The following is a 17,214-nucleotide window of genomic DNA, read 5'->3' as shown; positions in this document are numbered from 1 at the left end:
GGCAGAATTTAACCCTATAACGCCATATGTATCAAATATGATACATAACGTTTGACGGCTCCTGTCTCACTCTGTTCAAGCTGAATTGCCAAAGAAACGTATGGTATGTACGTTTCACATGTTTATGGCACCATCGAGTGGTTATTTGTGAAAAAAGTGGTTTCAATGTTCATATCAATCTATTTAAAATGGTGACGGACTTCCGCAAAAAATGACTCCTGTTGGGATAAATAACAGCTTAATTTAATAAAGTAAAAGTGACAGTAATGATTATATTGTTACTGATATTTTAAAATGCAACTTATGCTTGGTTAAAATTTTGTATATTATTTTATTGAAAAAGCATGTTGGAATTAAATGCATCAAATATGATACAATAGGCTTTTGAGGTATACCTCTCAATCACCATTCCATTCCATTCATGCCCACTATAAAAAAAAGACAATTCTTTCAAATGTCAGGCTTTACAGGGTTAAACTTTTTTTTTTTTTTTTCACAAAATAAAAAAGGATGACCCATATTGAGGAAAAATTCAATATTTCGAAATTTGCAACATTGTTTTCTATTCATGTGATCATAAATCAAATGACCCATGTAACATCAAGATCTCTTTGTGGTTTCTTTTTCCGACACTATATTATGGGTCATTGAGAGTGCTTAAGAGCTTGAATTTAACTTTCAGAAATGTAAGTACTGAATACCTCGAAAAATCGCCTTGTTTTGTTGTAAAAGGGCTTGAAATTTAAACAGAACATTCCTTCTATGTAATGTGTGTCAATCAAAGACGAGATCCCCACACTTCACTTTAACTGAACAGTGTCTTTAATATCCTTTCTGTTCTTTACAATCAGTTGTTGATCAAAAAGTAAAAAAATAATCAAAAATAGCAAGGACGGGGCAAAAAAAAAAAAAAAAAAAAAAAGTGTGATATAAATGGGAATATGTCAATGATAAAGTACAACTGTCCCTTGCATGTTATAGAGGAGTTTTGTTTGCACCCTGTCATATTTATCAGGACATGTTCGGTTAAGCTGAATTGCTTGTCCTGCACCTAATCAGCCTGTATGAAGCTGACTAGTTTTAAGGGTTAATTTGTTTGTGATCTTTTCTTAAAGGTGCTGTATATGAAACTACAAATGTATATGAGAAACTCTTATTATTTGAACATTAGTATTGTGTATTAGAGAACTATTCTGATAAGAAATTATAATGTGCATTTTGTTCAAAAATCCTTCTAAAAAATATACAATTGTCTGTCTGTTTTTGTCATTCAAAGGAATAGTTCACCCCAAAATGAAAATTCTCTAATCATTTACTCATCCTCATGCCATCCCAGATGTGTATGACTTTCTTTCTGCTGCAGGACACAAATTAAGATTTTTAAAAGAAAATCCAAACAATGCAAGTGAATGGTGACCCAAAAGGCAGTATAACAGTAATCCATAAGACTCCATTGGTTAATTCCATATATTATGAAGTGATATAATAGGTGTGGGTGAGAAACAGATCAATATACAAGTCCTACATTTTCACTTTCGCATTCAGTTACCTACTGGTTGGGGCTGGTCAAACGTGGAGATTTATAGTAAAAAAAGGACTTAAATATCGATCCGTTTCTCACCCATACCTATCATAATTCTTCAGAAGGTTTGGATTTAACCACTTGAGCCGTATAGATTACTTTTATGCTGGCTGTGATCTTTTTGGACCTTCTGAGTTCTGGTCACCATTCACCTGCAATGTAAGGATCAACAGCTCTGAGATATTCTTCTAAAAATCTTCATTTGTGTTCTGCAGAAGACAAAATTTCATCCACATCTGGGATGGCATGAGGGTGAGTAAATGATGAGGGAATTTTCATTTTTGGGAGAACTATCCCTTTAAGTGCTGTTATATCGAAATAAGATTATATTGAATCATGAACCTCACATCATACATAAAACCAAATCATGATATAACCATATCATCCCACCCCTAATTACAGTAAATTAAGTTGTCATTCAATAGGCATCATCTGCCTTGGAACTCAATGATTTTCAACAGGATACTGAAACTTGGCACAACTCCCCGCACTGAACAAAAGGTGGCTGTGTGATGAATCAGCAACATAAACATGCATGCTATCAACAGTTACGTCCTAAACACAGCTGCAGTGAGCTCATAGTGAAAGCTGAGGCCTGCTTTACTGTACAGCAAACACAGAGCCATAATGAAATCACACTGCAAAGCTGCAGAGACCCATAAAGGAGGCCTGAGAATGCTGGCGAAGAGGAACTGCTACAGTTACAGAGGAAGAAAGTAAAAGAGAGAGCGATCTCGCTGACACTTGAGCATTCCTGTTCACCGTCCTTAATTATACACCAACAAGCTAAGAATACCAAAGAAGACTGCTGAAATAAATACTCGACACCGTCTGCCAGCTCACACACACACACACACGCAGAGTTACACACATTATTAGTCTTACAAACACCAACACCAACACCAACTACACACAGCTAGCGCAAACATCAGCTGACAGTTACAACTACCCGTGCACCACATACACAAACATTCACACCAGCGAATCCAAATGCAGTATTTTCACTGACACTCACACACTTACGAGGGCTCTTGGCCCTCCAGCTGTGAGATACACAGATTGGACTCGTTGCCCTCAGAGCTCTAGCTTGTTTTCCTGCATGCTACTAAATGAAGTTTCCATTGATGTTGGGTCAGACAAAGTTTTTCAAGATTCCTGACATTTAATCATAGAAAACATTCCCTATCTTAGGTCAGTTAGGATCACTATTTTAAGAATGTGACATAATACACAATAAGTAGAGAGAATGATTTATTTCAGCTTTTATTTCTTTCATCACATTCCCAGTGGGTCAGAAGTTTACATACACTTTGTTAGTATTTGGTAGCATTGCCTTTAAATGGTTTAACTTGGGTCAAATGTTTTGGGTAGCCTTCCACAAGCTTCTCACATTGCTGGAATTTTGGCCCATTCCTCCAGACAGAACTGGTGTAACTGAATCAGGTTTGTAGGCCTCCTTGCTCGCACACGCTTTTTCAGTTCCCACAAATTTTCTATCGGATTGAGGTCAGTGCTTTGTGATGGCCAATCCAATACCTTGACTTTGTTATCCTTAAGCCATTTTGCCACAATTTTTTTAGGTATGCTTGGGGTCATTGTCCATTTGGTAGACCCATTTACGACCAAGCTTTAACTTCCTGGCTGATGTCTTGAGATGTTGCTTCAATATATCCACATAATTTTCCTTCCTCATGATGCCATCTATTTTGTGAAGTGCACCAGTCCCTCCTGCAGCAAAGCACCCCCACAACATGATGTTGCCATCCCCATGCTTCACAGTTGGGATGGTGTTCTTCGGCTTGCAAGCCTCACCCTTTTTCCTCCATAATGATGGTCATTATGGCCAAACAGTTACATTTTTATTTCATCAGAGCAGAGGACATTTCTTCAAGAAGTAAGATCTTTGTCCAGGATATGTCGATATAGGACTTGTTTTACTGTGGCTATAGATATTTGTCTACCTGTTTCCTCCAGCATCTTCACAAGGTCCTTTGCTGTTGTTCTGAGATTGAGTTGCACTTTTCACACCAAACTACGTTCATCTCTAGGAGACAGAATGCATCTCCTTCCTGAGCAGTATGATGGCTGCGTGGTCCCATGGTGTTTATACTTGCGTACTATTGTTTGTACAGATGAACGTGGTACCTTCAGGCATTTGGAAATTGCTCCCAAGGATGAACCAGACTTGTGGAGGTCCACAATTTTTTTTCTGAGGGCTGATTTCTTTTGATTTTCCCATGATGTCAAGCAAAGAGGCACGGAGTTTGAAAGTAGGCCTTAAAATACATCCACACGTACACCTCCTATCAGAAGCTAATTGACTAACTGTCTAAAGGCTTGACATCATTTTCTGGAATTTTCCAGGCTGCTTAAAGGCACAGTTAACTTAATGTATGTAAACTTCTGACCCACTGGAACTGTGATATAGTCAATTAAAAGTTATACAATCTGTCTTTAAACAATTGTTGGAAAAATTACTTGTGTCATGCACAAAGTAGATGTCCTAAACGACTTGCCAAAACTATAGTTTGCTAATATTAAATCTGTGGAGTGGTGAAAAATAGATTTTAATGACTAATGTTAACTTCTGACTTCAACTGTATGTACAAACGTGTTTGAAATATAAATTAGGGCTGTCAATCGTTTAAAATTCTTAATCGAATTAAATCGCAGTTAATGGCATTTATAATATTTTCGGCAAAAATGTATATATTAATTATATAACAATAATGTAATGTTGTTGAATAATTGTAATGAATAAACAATATATTTTAACAATTTTAAATAATACATATTATAAATATAATAATTCTGATCAATAAAATCCATTACATTAATGAGGCAGACAAGTCTTCATTGATAAGTCAAGACAAAAAGTGACTTTAGATGCCAATATATTATTTATTTCCATATTATTGAACATAAGCCTATCATTGGCCTACAGTCCACAGCAAATCATTTTGCAACTGAATTAGTCAATCTGTCTGAGACAGATTTATTATAAGGGCTTTTCTAAGGATGTGTCAGTGTTAATGTACATATGCGTCAGACGGACGCTTTTGGAGCGTCTCACTTTGGTTGCGTCATGTCATAAACACGTGTTTTTAGGTCGCTGTGTCAAGTTAAATGTCGTTTTTGAACTTCGTCTCGAGACCCCTGCATTCGGAATTGCGCTCCGTCCAGCTGCGCTCCTCTGTCGCTGGCATCAAGCAAGCCTGAGTGTTTTTTTTTTTTTGTACAGCAGCGCATTGCCTATACAGCTGGAGTTTTGCTTACTGCCCCCTGCTGTAAACAGGTGGTACTTCAACCTTGAATAGCTCAATTTCCTGATTATGGTCTGGGGACATGATTAATTGCGTACAACACGTTATTTTTTTATATAATTAATCGCAATGAACGTTTTAAATCGACAGCCCTAATATAAATTGTAATTTATAATACAATCTTATTATAACAATTCATAATAACTTTCATTAAAAACATTAGGAAACATTATTACATTATATAATCCTTACAATAAAACAGATAGCTCAGTTTTGAAGGCTGAAATATAGAATTCTAGCTTGGTCTGTCAACAGGACTGTGAAACTAATTTAAAATGTTTTCCTTAAATATATCCAAAATGTAAATTATATTCAAATTATAAAGACATTATTTCAGTTGGGAGGAAAAAGAAGCTACAAGACATAAGTGACAATCAGATTTTAAATTGATGCTGTCCACAATGTCCAAAAGAGGGCACAATGAATGAATAAAAAGCAAACAGCACCATGTTATATTGTTTAATGTAAAGAACATTCCCGGCTGATGACAAAAGTGCATTTAATTTTTAACTAAAGTGCATACTTACACAGTGCACAGCTTCAAAATACATAAAGTATCACAGTGTTTTTCATTAACTACAGTTGTATGTTCGGTAATAATATTCCCAGATAATAGTGATATTCAGCATTTGTGGCTCAGACTCTGTCACACAGCGGTAACGGCATGTATGAGCCCAGTGCTGCAATAGGGGCTGTTCAAACATGTCGCTAGACAGATTGCAACAGAATGGAGCCGGACATGGGGATCTTGAAAAGCGTGTATTAAAACTCAACTCTTTTCAAACCCACACAGCATTTGAAAACACATTGTTTATGCTGCGAGACACTGATAAGAGAGCAAGATGCAACGGCCAAAAGAGCTACACTTAATTAATTGTCAGTGCTTGGAACACATACTGTATAGTTCGAACAAAATCCTTTAGTTTAAACATTGGCCACCAACATCTACTCAGTTTAACAATTTAACTTGACTTGCATTACACATAGATGACTAATATTGGCATCGTATTCACGCTGTTTAGCCAGAGGGGAACTGGCCCCCCCAGTGAGCCTGGTTTCTCCCAAGGTTATTTTTCTACATTATCTACATCTTATGGAGTTTTGTGTTCCTTGCCACAGTCGCCTTCGGCCTGCTCACTGGGAGCCTATAAACAATTATTTTTTTAAGGCATGCTTTTTATCGCATTACTCATTATAACCACACAATAAGGACTTCAATAGCATAATTTTTTGTTACAAAATTTTCTGTAAAGCTGCTTTGAAACTATGCGTGTTATACAAATAAATATGATGACCTAAAATTTGAATGCATTTTCAGCATTCAAATGTTAATTTTGTCCTAATTTGAATAATTTTAATTTGACAGCCTTAGTTCCAGCCAAGCTAAAATACACATTATAGTACCAGCTATTCCATGAAGCACCTGTTTTCCTACTGTGTATAACACTGTACAACAACTCTATAATGTGGTTACCACTTTATAAAACAATAAGGCACTTGAAGCCATGCAATTTGGTGAAATCGCAGTTAAACGCGACTCCGCTGTGCGTCTTAGCCGTGACTACATTTAGAATACAGCATGGCCTTTTGTACCTTTTTGCCTATATAGTAAATGTACCTTCAACAGTTTGAAATATAATATTTGATCAGAAATAAAATACTGACATATGAAGAATTGTATAATGTTTGTTAAAGATGAACTGAAAGTTATTAAACAGTGCCACCGAATGCATTTTGGTTGGGAGGCTATTTCCAGTCATGCCAGTGCAGCTCCTATCTATTTGAATGGGGAAGAGACCGAAATCTCAAAAACGGTTGGTGAATCAAAGAACATATTTCAAATCAGCAATAAAATTTGACAACACTGGAATCATAAATTGTGCTCCTTCAGATTACACTAATAAACACAATTTCCCTGGCTTGAATAGCTAATGCACATGCGCACTCTCGAATTGATTGACAGGCAATGTATCTAAAAGGTGATTGGCTCTTTTACCTGTAAGGCTGCTAATTAGGCGCTTACAGCTCTGTGGTTGAGCATTCCAATTTTTCCCATTCATTTTAATTGAAGTGGCCAGTCTCTGCTAAATAGTCTCTGTCCTAACATGGCAGCCCCCATGAGGGGACCCTCTCCAGGTAGAATAAAACTAATTTTATAAAGTTACCGATATGACTAGAGTCCTCATCTTATGTGATTTTATAGATATGTTTCAAAATTACAATTCATTTCTTTAGGAGTAAAACATTTTTATTGGAGAAAAAATTACTGAGTGCACCTTTCATTTTCCAAACCTTGTTTTTTGGCCTTTTTGCAACTTCTACTGAAAGGTTCAGTATAAAAAGTGGACAGGAAATTATGGGGAGAGTGGAGGGGGACAGCATCGAGAAACAATGCGAACTGGACCTGCAACATGAGCAACATGGCTTAATGTGTTTGAGAACATGCGCTAACCGCAAGGCCACTGCTCTGATTTATTTTGCAGTTTTACTGAATAACTGGACTTCCTTTACAAGGTCTATACCCCCCTCTGAATGGCAAGGGTTTTACTTCTGTGACACTTGGCACTGTGAGTCTCAGCAGTCCTGAACTGGGTCATTAAAACAGAATAAAGAGCAGCAGCAATAATGCAGCACTTACTGTACCACCTCAGAACCCTCCCACACACCCTCATTCACCTCCTGTTCTGGCAGCTTTAAAGAGCTCTTTCACCCTTCCCGGCACTTCTCTCAAACAGTGAGGAGCCAGACTTGAGCCAACCACAACAGAGATCGTACACCAGAGTGCTGTGAGATGAAAACTAGGCACAATCCAACCTAAACCATTGAGCACTTCCTGTTAATGGACAGTGGTGAAAAATGCCATTACTCTCAGAACAAAACATAATTGTTCATTTGTTTCACCGAAATAATACTGGTTGTGAATTTTTATTTCCTTTATAAACTCAAAAAGGAGACAATTTTCTGTGGCTGGCTGACATATTGAATATTTACAATATATCCAGTACTATGTTTGTTGGCAATGAGAAATTAACAATAACATGAATGTCATATGCAAAGAATCTGTGATTCAGTTTTGTTCATCAAGTTTTCTAAAGACAATGCCAGTACATTACTGTAGCTTTGCTAAATTTTAATGACTGAGACCAAGGATTGTTTGAATTAATTTTCAATGTATGCATTTCTTTGTATGGATTTCTCTCTGTATGTATACTGACTTGGATAAGGACCTTGGTGTGTGTGTATATCATTTTTGATTATATACTGGTTAGGGATATTATTGTAATCCTGCATGGTTTTAAAGGTTTATTATGCTGTAAATCTAAATAAGGAATACTTTGATGTTTAGAAGTTATACTACCTTTAATGTATAATACCATGTTTTTCAGATTTTCAATTCTAATGCATAATAGTAGAGTACTTTCAGTAAATACTTATAATATAAATGATTGCTGCTGTGTTGCTTACAGGTGTGTGTGTGTGTGTAAATACATACATATAAAATATGTAAATATTTAAGTATATTATCGAATATCAATAAAGGCAGAAATATTTTGAGATAATCTTATAAAGATTGACACTTTTTTCTTCATTATTTTTTTTTCATCAGTTTTTAGTTTTAATTAAAATGCATTTAATATTTTTATAATGTAGTAACCATCATATAAAAGCAGTAAGGCACTTGAGGTCATGTGATATTGTAAATATGGGTGTCACACCCACAGGCACTCATAACAACGTCCTCTAGACGTGACTATCCAATATAGCATGGCCTCTCGTTTCTTACTGCGTAAACAGGTAATACACAAACAGACAGAAGTGTCATATTTGAATATGCATGAAGTACTGACCTTTGAAGCATGATATAATGCTTGGTTTATGACTTAATGAAAGTTATTAAACAGTGCTACCGATTCTAAATCATTGGATTTTATTTTAAGTTGCTATTTTAAGCCATTTCAGAGCAAGTACATACATTTTAAATATGTTGTTGAATATCATCAAAAGACTGACAAATACTGTCTTCTTTAGCCAAATTGGCCAGCCCTAATTTTCTGTTATATTTAAACTGCTGATGAGCTGTCACTTAAGCCATGGCCGATGAAATAAGAGTTGTGTCATGAAGCCAAGAATTGAGGCTTCATGTGAACATAAGCTATCCCTTACCACAAAAACTGGCTTCCCATTCTTCGCACCACACACCCCTACCTACCTTCCAAATATAATGTTATATTATTAAAAATGTGGTATCCCTGTAGCCACACTGTTCTTTGACGTATGAGAGCAGGCAGTGATCAGCAACATACAAACACACAGACTGAAGCCAGACGCAACCTAACTAATTTCAAGCCAAAGAAAACCCTGAGCTTGGAGGTTCTCACGGATCAACAAATTGTACTTAAATTTAGAGCACAGAACCCACTGGCAGAGTGTACTTAGTAGCTTTAAAGTCCAAGACAAATAATGGCAGAATCAAAACAAATAATGGCAGATTTCAAAAACAGTTTGGTCCTAACATTAATTCTCAAGATAATACAGGTTGCCATTTAAATTCTTGTTTTTTTAACTTTGTAATGAGGCCACCAGCACACATCATACAAAGATGGTTTGTTGGTGAATCTCATGATGAAACCTCATATTTTTCTTTTTTTTAAAGCAATGTTATTACCATTAAGGTTATTTGCATTGTGCATTGTAGTGTTTTTTTTATAATTAATTTAAATAATTATAATACAGGATTTAATTTACTCTGATATAGTAAAAAATACTGTATTTACAGAATTAAAAGAACTCAAAAGCAAAATGTCTGCACACATTACTGCAATAACAATGAGATTATTTGCATTACAGTAGGTAAACTTGATGTAATGAGGAAATGTGCTTAATTGACATGCAACTAATGCACACCAATCTCAATTATCCAAAAATAGGCTTATTTTCTTTATGCAATCTTTTTCTTTTGATCTAGGGGTAAATTATGACCTGGACATGTTTTTGTGAGATTCATCCTTCTACATCAACTCTTTTGAAGACTTCTAAGTAGAATTAAATGAGAGGAGACTTACAGCATATCAGGGCAGTTATCTGGTTTGTCGAGCAGTCCTCCCTCCATGACAAACCGCAGCACCTGCTCATTGGACATGCCCTGATAGGGCTGTTCGGCAAGGGTGGCGATTTCCCACAACACCACCCCAAAGGACCTGCCCAGAGAAGAGAAGGTTGGAATCGATCTACATTGGCACAGAGTGACCAAAGTGTCACAACATAAGCTGGCTATAAAAGAACAAGCATTGTCATGTTACTCTTTTTTTTTTTTTTTTTTTTTTATTATTATCTGTTAAAACGTATTAGAACAACAGTCAATAATGATTTCTGAAAGGTAAGCCAGATTACTATATGTATGGATGAAAGCTGCCTTGCTGCTAAATGAAGGTATTTTCTCAAGAAATATGAATCTTTTTTTAACTTCACAAGCCATTAAATTGCTATCCGATTGGAGTATCCACATTCCATTTACACTATGTCACATATGTAAATCTGATCTATTACTTCTATTTGCAAATATATTTCACTTCCATGATGATAACACCAGGCAGTGAAATTTTGCTTCAACAACTGTGGTGAAAAGGCAACAGCTGTTATGTCTTAAACTCCTGAGGTGGTCTGAGTGCCCGGATTACTATCCATCTTGAATGCATCTTGGAAGGCATTTGCACTTGTTCTTGTCATGATCGTATAGTTATCTGATCAATAAAAATGCAAGTGACCAAGTATAAATATCAACTAAAAATGTGAGTGCAAGTACCATGTTGCTAAGCTAATGAGTGAAAACTCTAAGCACAAAATCTGCATTTTTAATTAGTATGCATACTACAGCCATTCATACTCTGAGATCTCTGGTAGTATGCATGGCTTTTAAATAGCATTAAAGGGATAGTTCACCCAAAAATTTAAATTCTCTCATCATTTTCTCACCCTCATGCCATCCCAGATGTGTATGACTTTCTTTCTTAAGCAGAACACAAACCAAGATTTTTAGGAGAAAAAAGAAGGGGGTTGGTGTGCGTTGCGGCCTCCTCTTTGGCATCCCCCCAGCAGGTGGCGCCCTAGGCGACCACCTAGTTCGCCTATGCCTAGAAACGGCCCTGCACTGGAAGATGAATCAGCTCGAGATTCCTCAAGGCTCTGGAATGCCGCTCATATCAGCCGCAGCTGATGCTGTTTTCGGAAAAGCGCGGTCTAGACACCCCGAGGTTTTCTTTGAATTTTCTTAAATGTGACTAGCATATGAGGGAAATGTTTCCTAGCTCATATGAGGCCTGATACCCAGCTTCATCTCAAATATATGGAAAGACGTTTCTCCTCATTCCCTACCACATAAACGTATGCAGCATGTAATGGAAAATGTGTGATGAGCTGTGCAAGTGTGGGTTTTATTTCACTGGAGTGGTCACTGCGGCGGTCTTTGCTCAAATACAGATGTCTAAGAGAGTTGTTCTCATAGTTGCTGTTTAAAGGATTAGTTCAGCCGAAAATGAAAATCCTCTCATTATTTACTCACCCTCATGTCATTCTAAACCCTTGTAAAAAAAATTCTGTGGAAGACTTCGAAGAATTTCGAAGAATTGTAGTGGGGTTCCCCCCCCATGCAAATACAATGAATGGGGACCGAGGCTTTCAAGCTTTAAAAGGATGCAAACGTATCATAAAAGTATCATCAAGGTGGTCTATACAACTCATGCTCTGCAAGACATCCGAAGCAGTAAACGACTGCTATGTCTTCAGAAGTATTGAAACATAACACAGGAGTCACATGGGAGGCACTTTTATAAAACTTTTATGGAGCTTTTGTGTCCTTATTGAAGCTTGAAAGCCTCAGTCTTCAGAATTTCTCCTTTTGTGTTCCACGTACGAATTAAAGTCACAGGGATTTGGAAAAACATGAGGGTCGAAAATGATGCTCATTTTTAGGTCATTTATTCCTTTAATAGAATTGTGAACCAGTGTACCTTGACACATTGTGCATTTCACGTCTCGGTTGATATTTCTGTGTTTCTAACATCATGTAAGCATGCACACACTGATTCTCTGTAGAGTACTTGAAAGCTTACCACACATCAGACATGGTGGTGAATACTCCATCTTTGAGGGACTCTGGAGACATCCACCGCACAGGCAGCAGTCCCTTGCCTCCTTTTCTGTAGTAATCTGTCTCATAAATGTCCCGCGTCATGCCAAAATCTGCATATTAAGGACAAATGAGGTGAGATTACTCAGCTTCTATAATTTTACTTAAGATTTAGCCAAACAAAACGAAGAACATACAGTCTAATACTGCATTATCAACAATTGTCAAAATGTAGAGCATATATCCTATACAGCAATTAATTGTTTAATTTTATCAAACAAGAAACCCATGATATTCTGTTAAAGAAGTGCCACTTACTTTACTGTTCACAACCATTTTTGACTGGAAACAGAACAGGTGTAATTTATTTTCTTTTTTTTTAAGAAATTATAACATTTCTTCTTCCCTGATTTCAAGTTTTTTTTAGATCTAATATACATATACGTTTCTTGATTTCACCATTTATTTGCATATGCAAATAAGCAAATTTATGTAACTTCAAAACAGTAAAAAGCTACACATCTATAAATTTAAACATGAGAATGTGTCATGTTTTAGGGGGAATATTGCTGTCAAAAAATAAAATTTGACTTGAAAATCATGTTATGACAATAATAGCCAGTAGATGGCTGCAGTATATGCAGCCACCTGTGTAGTAAGTCTAAATTTTAAATTAGGTGCACTGTGGGTGTGTTATGCCTTACCCCTTCCTTTCTGTGTGTGTGTGTTCTGCTTTATGGCTGATTTATATATTGTATTTGTGAAAAAAAAATGCTCAGTTTTTTAGTCCCCATTCATTTCCAATGGTCGGCCAGTTTTGACAACAGTAAAGGTGTCACTTTTGTTCTTACAACTACTTAAGACTTATCAAATCAAGTCCAAATATTTTTTGTGTGTTCAGATGGCAAATGGATGAAAAGTCACCAAGTCCTGTACTGCTCAGATAAAGGAAACCATTTTTTTTACATTGGAAAAAATGATTTCGGTCACAAATGGCCGAACAGTAATGACCCAATAAAAGGATTTGCTTAAATCTAATATTTTCGTTTTATTACATACCACCAATTTTCACTATAAAGTCCTCGGCCACCATGCAATTCCTGGCTGCCAAGTCTCTATGAACAAACTTGTTGGCATTGAGGTAAGCCATGCCATCCGCAATCTCTCCTGCCATCTGGATCATCTTTTTCAAGGGTGGTAATGGCAGACTAGAGGTGCTCTGAGGAACAAGGAAGAGGAGAAGAAGGTGAGACAATGGGGAACAAAATTGGAGGAGAATGTAGACTATTCTCTGACTGTACAGAGCAGCTCATTAAGGCAAAGAAATAAATCATGTGAGAACAGAAGTTTAATTCTTATTCATGGAAAACTCTCAACTATGCAACACAGTTCTGCTACACTTCGTGGCGGCAATTCTTACCTTGCTGGAATTGTATATAATGGTACGGAAAAATTTGTCAAATGTGTGTGTCTGTATTTACCTCTGTGGACCGTAGCGAGCGGAGATAACTCTTCAGATCTCCCCGTGTCATAAGCTCCATGATCACAAGGGTGGGCTGTCCCTGCGAGACCACACCCAGCAGACGCACCTACACCAATCACAAAAGGCATCACAGGTGTAGTACAACTCACCAGTCAACAACTGTCAACATTATTCAACAATATTCAAGGAATAGTTCACCTGAAAATGAAAATGATCTCATCATTTAATCACCATCATGCCATCCCAGATGTTTATGACTTACTTTCTTCTGCAGAACACAAAGATTTTAGCTCTGTAGGTCCATACAATACAAGTGAATGGTGGCCAAAACTTTGAAGCTCCAAAAAGCACATAAAGGCAGCTTAAAAATAATCCATGCAACTCCAGAGGTTTAATCCATGTCTTCAGAAGTGATCCAATCAGTTTTAGGTGAGAACAGACCAAAATATAATTCCCCTTTCACTGTACATCTTGCCATTGCAGTCTCTTGGCACCATCATGATTTCTGGATCGCGTCAGAAGACATGGATTAAACCACTGGAGTCGTATGGATTGCTTTTATGCTGCCTTTATGTGCTTTTTGGAGCTTCAAAGTTTTGCCCACCATTCACTTGCATTGTATGGACCTACAGAGCTAAAATATTCTTCTAAAAATCTGTGTGTTCAACAGATGAAAGAAAGTCAAACACATCTGGGATGGCATGAGGATGAGTAAATGAGAGATTTTTCATTTTTGGGTGAACTATCCCTTTAAAGGCTGAGTTACATCAGTACTATAAATGTTTTGAGTTTCACATGACATTTTGCATGTGTGCTTTAACTGACCACATGGTGACAGTTGAATTCCTTCATTACGGAGGCTTCATTCAGAAACTCAATGCGCTCGTTCAAGCTAGCCGATTCGTTGACTGTTTTGATGGCCACCCTGGTTTCCGGCTCGTCCTTGACGACGCCCTTGGCGATGCCCTCATACACCATACCAAAGGATCCTTGCCCAAGCTCTCTACACATTGTGATTTTCTCTCGCTCAACTTCCCATTCGTCTGGCACATACACTGTAAACGGAAATTACAATAGAAGTTAATCACAGAGCTGCTGCATATTTAAAAAAAATAAAATAAAAAATACATATAAAAATGTCAAGTGCAAACAAAGTGTGACCATCTGTTTTAGATGGGTTCACACTGAAGCCAAGATAGACGTGTGCACAAATGCATGTAATAATGGCAGAATAAAATTTCCTAAATGGTTCTGGGAACAAACTGATTTCAGTTTCTCTATTTTAGTATAAACAAATAAGGCACTTAAGGCCATACATTACAGTGATTTTACAATGGTTAAGGTGTGTTGTTAGTGGAGACACAACATGAAGCGGAAAATGAACCTGGAACTTTTAAAGTTTTAAAGTCTTTTTAACAGTGCCAAAATAAGATGAAATAATAATAAAAGATAAAAATACATAAAATACATAAGATAAAATACATCACTGTTCAATAAATAAAATAGCTAATATATTGTATACACACTTGTGAATACAATCAAATACACTGTTCAATAAATTACTATTTTTAATAATAAATATTAGGGCTGTGAAATTGAATGTGTTAATTTCTGCGATTCATATTTTTTGTTTAACGAGTAAAAAACAATTAATGCATTTAACGCAGTGTCCGTTTCTTTTTTACTTCCTGAAACTTCACAAGATAGCAGAAATGTGTCCTGAGTTGTTCCCAGGGACTTTAGTACAATGGGCGAAACTTCACTAATGTTTTTTTTCACACTGTCTGTGGCTAAAATTGGCATATATACATTCAGGAGGTCCATGAAACTGATTGTGTGAAGCAGAGCATGCTTATTCATTGCGCATGATGCATGTCTCGGGCATAATTAACACAGGAGCAGTTTTACTGTACTGAGAAAGAAGACTTAACCCGCAAACGGTTAACTAAGCATGTGAGAGATATGGGCGAGCTTTGCATCGCCTGAAAATGCTCACTCACTTTCATCTGAACCAGTTTCAAAAGTGAACCCTCCCGAGTGAGACCCAGCGTGTGCTCGAGAGGGACCTGTCGTTCAGCAAGCCGCAGACAGGTATACATGAAGAGACTGAACGGCAGCCAGAGAAATAACTCAACAGTTTTGAGATTTTAAACTTCAGCAAATTACAGTTTTATATCTGTATGTATAGTGTCTAATAATGCATTGGCAATGTACACTTAAGTTTCTCTTGCCAATAAAGTTTGAACTGTATCTGCCCATTTGATCCTATTATTAAAAAAAGTCCACTGGAAAACGGCAGAAGGTTTTGCCCAAATTGTAATTGCAACATGTCCACTGATTTTATGGCATGTATACATATACTTGTATCAAAGATTAATACCTGTAAAAATGTGTCTAATTAACTATCCGGAGAGGAAAAAAAAAAAAAACATTTTAACGTACATATTTAAATAATTAAAATAAATGATAAATAAAATAAACTAACCAATTTCTTGCATTTTCCTTGAGAAAAAGTATAAAATACTGTACATTTATGATGATTTTGTAATGTTTGTTGTAATGTATCATGTACCATAATTTAACCTTGATTAATCATGATTAATCACAGAAAACACGATTAATTGGTTAAAAAAAAATGATCGATTCACAGCCCTAACAATATTAAAAAATATGTAGTATTATTATTATTACGATTATTGCTTTCATTATTAATTGAAATACATAATAATTAAACAATAATTAAAAATAATAAAATAAACCATTCTTCCATCAAGTCATAGCCTAACTGTAGGTGATATTGCAGATATACAGAATGCATTAACATAAAATTCAATTGATGAACTATTATGTGGTTCAGATTTCAGAGCTGGAAACATCTGTATTAGAATGGGAGTTTAATCATTGAAATGACAGTGGAATGCTTTTTGTATGTAGAAAATGAACTGCACATGTTGTTCACTGCCTGTACTGTCCTAAAAGGAGTTCATTCTGACCAGGACAGGCCAGTATGGAGATGACAGCATACTCACTTTCTGCTGCACTAAAGTACTCTGGATTAACAGAAGCGTAAAGGACCCCGTTTCCAAGCCTGTCACTGTTCCTGTAGATTCCAGACAACATTTATTAACCAAAAACAGCACTAAATCATTTCATTTCAGGGCATTCACTTTGTTATATACCGTAGTGTGACAAACAGAAGTGCGAAAGTGTGATTGAGGCAGTTTTACTAATATTAATTACAAGAATAAAGAAAGTGTAGATATGTTCAGACTGGTACCGTTTCTTATTGACCAAGATGAAAACCACTCCAGTGAAGACGGCTAATATCATAATAATTGGGATGATCATGAAGTACAGGAAGTGCTCGTAACCTGATTCTGAAACATGCCAAAAGAGAACATTTTAACACTCAACAATGTGTCAACAAATCTTTAATTTAAATTCTCATGTCTTGGAATGTAAGAATACATAGGCAAGAACTACAGTGAAGAAAATCTACCTACGTTCAACCTGAAGCACATAGAATGCTATTGGATCTGTCCACGACCCATTTCCTGCGAGAGAAGTGGCCCGCACACGTGCAGAGTAGTTTCCAGGTCCCAAGTTGGAGAGTTTCATGCCTTTGTGCTCCCTGTAGTGTTGTCGGGATACACATTCGTGCTTCTCGGGCTATACCCCACCCCAAAAAAAAAAAAAAAAA

The 17,214-nt window shown here is 36.5% G+C and overlaps 1 protein-coding gene across 1 annotated transcript in view; it reads right to left on the bottom strand.

Annotated features, from left to right (window-relative positions):
* Nucleotides 1-17,214, bottom strand: part of LOC127444755 (insulin-like growth factor 1 receptor) — a 125,010-nt gene that overhangs the window by 11,448 nt on the left and 96,348 nt on the right. Inside the window, exons 13-20 of the mRNA XM_051704317.1 lie at nucleotides 17,018-17,183; nucleotides 16,792-16,891; nucleotides 16,544-16,614; nucleotides 14,340-14,569; nucleotides 13,513-13,620; nucleotides 13,091-13,250; nucleotides 12,015-12,144; nucleotides 9,969-10,103 (exon numbers count right to left, since the gene is read on the bottom strand). Of these exons, the coding sequence (XP_051560277.1) occupies nucleotides 9,969-10,103; nucleotides 12,015-12,144; nucleotides 13,091-13,250; nucleotides 13,513-13,620; nucleotides 14,340-14,569; nucleotides 16,544-16,614; nucleotides 16,792-16,891; nucleotides 17,018-17,183 (1,100 nt within the window). The remainder of the gene's footprint in view (nucleotides 1-9,968; nucleotides 10,104-12,014; nucleotides 12,145-13,090; nucleotides 13,251-13,512; nucleotides 13,621-14,339; nucleotides 14,570-16,543; nucleotides 16,615-16,791; nucleotides 16,892-17,017; nucleotides 17,184-17,214) is intronic.

The sequence above is a fragment of the Myxocyprinus asiaticus genome, chromosome 1, assembly GCF_019703515.2.
Source record: "Myxocyprinus asiaticus isolate MX2 ecotype Aquarium Trade chromosome 1, UBuf_Myxa_2, whole genome shotgun sequence".
Classification (NCBI taxonomy): domain Eukaryota; kingdom Metazoa; phylum Chordata; class Actinopteri; order Cypriniformes; family Catostomidae; genus Myxocyprinus; species Myxocyprinus asiaticus.
The sequence above is the reverse complement of the archived record's forward strand: the minus strand, read 5'-3'. Positions and strand labels throughout refer to the sequence as shown.